Genomic DNA, 6,348 nt, shown 5'->3' on the forward strand with positions numbered 1-6,348 from the left:
ATTGGAAGGGTGTCCCACATTGGTCAATTTAGAGAATGATGTTGGGTTTATTATCAAGAAATACTCTCTCTATTGATATGATATGATACCGTGTGTATGAACTTATTATTATGATCCAAAGAGGGATGGAATTGGGTATTGGGAGGGAATTTGAAAGTGGTTTAGGAAAGGAAGAAGAGCAAAAGCTGCAAAGGGAAAGGGAAAGTGGTTACTGTGTGCGAAAAGGAAGGAAATGAAAGCAAAAATTATGGGCACAGAAATTTATGGTCGCTCTTTTCTCCACTGACCCACACGCTTACGCTCTTTCTTTTTCTTTTTCTTTTTCTTTTTCTTTTTCTTTTCCCAATTTTCTCAACTAATTTTTTTTTTTTTTTTTTTTCATTCATTCATTCATCTCAATCTCACTATTAGTTTCTAATCTTGGCTGATTAGTGTTTGCAAATTCTAGATGGGTTAAGTCTAATGTGGATGGTAAAGTGTTTTTTTTATAGGTTCGGGCTTATTTTAGAACAGTAGACACGTAACTAAGTTGTGAGAATATCATTGTGGAGGGTTTGTGATTTGTAACACTTACATACATCCCGATACCTGTAAATATTAAAAAATATATTTTTTTTGAGTAATTATTTATTTATTTGGAAAGGAAATAAAGGAAAAAGAAAAAGATTATTCTCTTCTTATTCGGAGATGTGTTGTCAAACGTTGAGTGGTGGATAATGATTTTGTAGACAAAATTTGTCAATTGGATTAATATTATCTAATATATTTTGTTACACATTGTTTCAAGCCCTCAAATGATTTACCTTTCCTACTACCCCTACTAGCCTGCTATGTTATTTAAAATAGCACATTTTTATTAAAAAATATTTTTTTTTTCAGTTCAATATCTCTTATGTTTCATGTGTTTGTAGTAAAAAAAGAAAAGAATAAAATCTATGAAATATATCTAAAGCTGTAATTCTATTTATATTCAATTTAATAACTTTATATTTTCTCTTTTTAAAAAACAACAAATTGGAATGGAATTCCAATCGTGTTGTGATGGAATATTGATCTTCTAGTCAAATAGTTAAATGAAGATGTTTTAAAAAGGTGAAATAAAGAAAAACCCATTTAAAAAGGAAAAAGAAAAAGGCAAAAGGCAAAAGATGATATAAAAAAGCCAAAATTACCTCCTTTTTTTAAAATTAAATAAATTACTATTATATTAACTATACAATATTTCAAGATAAAATTAATAACAAGATAAAATGTAACCCAATCCCCCTCTAATTTCTTTAATTTTAGGTTCAACTCAATTAATAAACTCAATTCCTTTATTATGTGTTTAAATAATTTACGTAATTAATATCGATAAAAATATCCCAAGAGAAAGAAGGGGGTAAAAGTGGAATCCAGATTTTCTGGTCAACCATGGGATGCGTCGTACGTTGACTTGTCCACTCAACAATCGTCTTCAAGCCAATCCCAGAACGACGTGACGGCACGGCGGTAGGCCGGCGGCTGCCTTTTTCCTTCACCGGCGAGGCCATTTCTAGAAGCAGAAGAAGAATATACTTAGGAACTAGGTGATTAAAAAAATATGGCTAATTTGCCCAAATACACTGCAGTTTTATAATTCGATTTATAATCATCAATTTACAACCATCTGAGGGCGAGTATCGTTCTACTTTCAAGTAATATGGGCTCATGAGTTGTCCTTGGAAGTTAAGTTCCTCTCGCACAAATTAAAATAAGGAATTTATAATTAATTTACAAATTAAGTTTGGGTGGTGATCTTCCACCTCCATGAACACACAGAGTTGCCTTCCTTGGATGTGTATTATGATGAAACAAAGAAAGAGAAAGAAAGCCAACAATGGAAGAGACAATGGGAAGAAAAAACCTGGTTAGCTTTCGACGTTTCCGATTGTGGGAGGTGGCGGTGGTGGTAGCAACAGCCGGGTCTGAACCTCAGCCTCTTTCTGCTGCTCAGTAAACCTGTTTATTTGGTCAAGCAATTGTGTTGCTTTTCGCTTACCTCTATCTGTGCCATTTTCAGCCAAATCTGTAAGCAAACTAATTACACCGAGCTCCTTTGCTTCCACGATATGTCGTCGGTCTCCCGTGCAAATATGCATCAAAACTGCAGCTGCATTTTCTCTGTTCCTAGGGGATCTTGTTCCAATGAGAGCTACTAAAGTGGGGACGGATTCGGCAGCTCCAATGGCAGCCCGACCTTCAGAATTGCTGGCCAGTATGGCTAGAATTGCCAGGGCCTCATCTACCATCCCTATTCTAGATTCTGTCAACAGCTGCATCAATATGGAAACAACACCACCCCTGACTGCCTTTACCTTGTTCCCTTGGTAGAAACACAAGTTGAAAAGAGCGGTTGCAGCGTCCTTCTTCCCCCTCTGAGTACCTTCATTGAGCAGTGCAATAAGTGGTGGAATGGCTCCTGATGCGCCAATCATTACTTTATATTCATCTACAACAGAAAGGCTGAAAAGAGTGGCTGCAGCATTTTCACGTGCTTCCATACTCCCCCACTTCAGCACATGGACTATGCCAGGCGCTGCCCTACAGGACATGATACTTCTCTTATTATTGTCACAAATTGAAAGGTTAAGCAATGCTGTCACGGCATGTTCTTGAGTGAGGGGGTCCGTTGTTGAAAGGAGGTCAACAAGGAGAGGGATTGCACCAGCTTCAGCAATGGCTACACGATTATTTGCATTGCGTTTGGCTAGAAGGCGAATCTCACCCGCAGCAGATCGCTTGTCTTCAATGTTAGCTGATGTGAGTTTGCGGAGTAGAGCTTCATACTTGGAGCGTTCAACAGGATTTGCAAATTCACTGGGCTGAGAACTGCTGGAACGTTGTGGTGGTTCAATTCCATTGGCCTCGCACCATTGAGCTATGAGACTGCGTAAAACATAATTTGGTGTAAGAATTTTGCTAGTGAGGACTTGTTGAGTTTTTGGGCATGTCGAGTGTCCGTCTGCCAGCCACTTCTCAATGAATGTACGTTCATAGGTCTACCAGAAAGAAGGAAAAAAAAAAGAGACTGCATTAGGAATTATTTGCAGCAAGATCAACATGTTAAGTTTTATTCGAAGTAATGAATGCAACGATTAGATAGAAGACTAAATTGTGAGTTTCACATTGAATATCAACGTGTAAGGCAAGTCTAGATAGGATTATGCGATAAAACCAATCCTTGATGCAGGTTTGTATCTTGGACTCCCAATTTTCCAAGGAAATTCTTTGTTATATTCAGGAACCGAATTGAGGATCCCAATAGATAGCAGCTTTACGTCCAACCAGTGAATAAAATGTGAGTCTGTTTTCACGATGTTATAATTTTCATCCAGTAGCACCTAGCAGACTCTACGTAATTGAGTCCATCTAAGTCTCATTTAGTAGATAAGCACCTACTACCTTCCCTAAGGTTAAAGATTTGATCTCCCATCCCTAGGTTGTTGAACTAAAATGGAAAAAGAAAAAACCCCACATAGTTGGGAATGGAGTATGTGGTAGAAAGCTATTTCATCTGGACAATAAAGCTAATAGGGGGAAGAACAGGGTTTTTTTTAAAAAAAAAAATGTTCAGGAGCAATTACGTTCTAAAAGAGGTAAGAATCAGGCAACAGAATACGAAGATACCTGTCCGGTGGAGACAATAACAGGATCTTTCATCAAATCCAGGGATATGGGGCACCGAAAGTCTTCAGGTATGGGAAGGGACGATATATCTTTCTTACCAGCAGTCGCTTGTCCACCAGTGTGACTTTGTTCTTTTGAAGAAGCGCCAATTTCAGGGTTTTCAGTTAGCATAAAATCTTTTATTTTCTTCAATAGTATTGACATTTTCTCAAATCTCCCCCCTGGATCTCCATCACTGGCCGAAACCATTTCATGCAAGGCAAGGGACTCTTGAGTAAGATCATCTACGTTCATCAACTGCAACTTTTCAGCCAGTCCCTTCAAGACAGAAGGATCAGTAGCTAAGTCTTTGCTGTTGTTATAGAGAGTGTGGAGATTAGAATACAGCTCGACATCCTGTGCATCATTCCTTCCTCTAGCTCTTTTGAATTGAGAGAGGACAAGCTCAACCTGGATTCCGAAAGAGTTAGACTTACATAAAGTGGTATAAAACTTTTATTGGGCATTCAAACCCCATGATACTTTTAATTGTCGGCTCCCTTAATAGTTTTGCAGGTACAACTTACGAAAGTAAAACATAAGTTGATGAAAACTCTAAGGTCATACCTAATTGTTAAGCTTCTACTTCCATGGCACACGGTTCAATCGGTAAGATTCTAAGTTATAATCTTCCAACAATCAAAAGCGGTAGAAAACAAGTCCCATGAGTGAAGAAATATAATATTCTTAATTTTTAGCCTCGTTTCTAGGATATCATTTCAAAGATATTAAGAACAAAATGAGCGATGATAAATCCTCTACCTGCTCCTTAACTTCATCAGATATGTCAAGATCTACATGTGAAATTTCATTCAAAGCTTGCTCTAGTCTTGCTGACAACTCTTGAAATTGATTCAAAAGTTGCTCTCTCTCCAAGGCCTGCAGTTTAAATTGAGAAACAGATTAGAACAAGGGCAGTATAACAAAATAATAATAATACGTTTATAGAGCATAAAAGGAGAAACTATCTTGATATACAGTTGAAATTCGTCTCACATCAGTTTTCCCCATATTCTGAAAAACCATGATGGTTAATTAAGAATAAATTTAAAATTTTAGGCGCAACATAAACCATATATTCGCACAATGCAAAATTAAAGTATAGATCACATAGAGTAAGCCCTAGAGAAATGGAAAATTACACCGTAACCGGCATTATTGGTAAATTAATACGTGGTTTAAAAAACTGCAAAACAACGGATTCAAACTCGGCTGCAAATTTAGCCCAACGTTTGAACTCCAATTTTCCGAAATCATCGTTCCTAAAATGCAACAATTGCAACATAAATGCCGCCTGATCGAATTAAATTTAGGCATTAGCACGTGTGGCTAACCAGGATTCTCTTCTAATGGAAGGCGGCCATCAAAACATTATTTCCAGAAGTGTAGAACCCCAGTTTACGGCCAAATCAAAATGTTGTGGATCGAATACAAATGTTAACGAAGGTAAGTACGCTCAGAAAATCATAATAGCCGATAATCCGCTTTTCCAAACAGAACCAAAGCAAAGACAGAGAAAATACCAAATCGGAACGAAATCCGCCAATTCAAAACATCGCAGAGCAGAACAGGCCACGCTAATTAAACAAATTCCACACAAACAGTAAAGTAAACGCACCAGATAAATCTTGCTCCCCTCGGTCCCAAGTCTAAGCAACTCCTTGGTAGATTCCATAGCTTTCTTCAACGAAACAAGAGCTCCCACGGTATTGTCCGGCAGCGCCTGCTTCATATCCCTCATCTCCTCAAACATTGGGATCAACAGCTTCAGTCGCCTAGCTAGATTACAATACTGCTTTCTGACCGCGTATCTGTAATCTGAGATCAAAGCTACGTCGTTCACCAAGTCGATCAAACTCCGAAAGAAGCCGCCATTGTTCTCCCCCTCCATAATCCCTCAATCTAAACAAAAATCTCACAAAATAACCGTCTACAACAAACAGAAACAAAAAAAGGAAAGAAAACGCATCAAATTCTCCAAAATCTTTGCGTGTTCGCCAGCCGAGCCTCGCCGTGATGTTGAAAAAATCTCATCCTAATCGTCCCCGTGGGAGAGAAAGCAGCTTCCATTAGGAAAGACGAAGACTCAAGAAAGAGAAAGGAAGAGATGCGGGAAGAGAGAGAGAGCAAGATTTTTTTTCGTTTTTATATTTTCAGTTAAATTACGCGCTTCGTGCAAAAATGACCTTAAAAATAAAAATAAAAATAAAAACTTTAATATATCTTTAACTACTGGATGTGTAATTACGTATTTAAAATTTAAAAATTATTATTTATTTATTTATTTTCACGAATAAATCTTTAATTCATCCAATTATATTAACCATAAAAATTAAAATGTAATAATACAAATTAAATAAAAAAAACTGTAACTAACTAATTTAATACAAATAAATAGATATTTTAAAATTAAAAAAAATTTATGGGTTAAACTTTATTAATGTTTTATTTATTTATTTTAATTTTCGTTCCTTTTAAGAAATAGAAATCCGGCGGCTGGTGAAATAGTCAACACAGCAGCCGCCGATGAGTGGCCATGAATAATGGAGTCCGGCGGCGCGGCTAATGAATTGGTAAAAGTCGGTTTCGGTGGGGGGGGGGCTGGGTCGGGTCCAAATGGCAAATAAAATAATTGTGGGGGCCATTTTGCAATGCGTTTAA

The 6,348-nt window shown here is 37.2% G+C and overlaps 1 protein-coding gene across 1 annotated transcript; it reads right to left on the minus strand.

Moving 5' to 3' along the window:
• Window positions 1-1,296: 1,296 nt before the first annotated feature.
• Window positions 1,297-5,821, minus strand: LOC111484439 (U-box domain-containing protein 13-like). The gene is made up of 5 exons (XM_023131025.1): window positions 5,306-5,821; window positions 4,450-4,566; window positions 3,649-4,098; window positions 1,886-3,020; window positions 1,297-1,534 (listed from the first exon to the last, which is right to left on the minus strand). The coding sequence occupies exons 1-4, from the start codon at window positions 5,576-5,578 to the stop codon at window positions 1,890-1,892; spliced, it is 1,971 nt and encodes a 656-aa protein (XP_022986793.1). The 5' UTR covers window positions 5,579-5,821; the 3' UTR covers window positions 1,297-1,534; window positions 1,886-1,889.
• Window positions 5,822-6,348: the final 527 nt, after the last annotated feature.

The sequence above is a fragment of the Cucurbita maxima genome, unplaced genomic scaffold (assembly GCF_002738345.1).
Source record: "Cucurbita maxima cultivar Rimu unplaced genomic scaffold, Cmax_1.0 Cma_Scf00009, whole genome shotgun sequence".
In the NCBI taxonomy this organism is placed as follows: domain Eukaryota; kingdom Viridiplantae; phylum Streptophyta; class Magnoliopsida; order Cucurbitales; family Cucurbitaceae; genus Cucurbita; species Cucurbita maxima.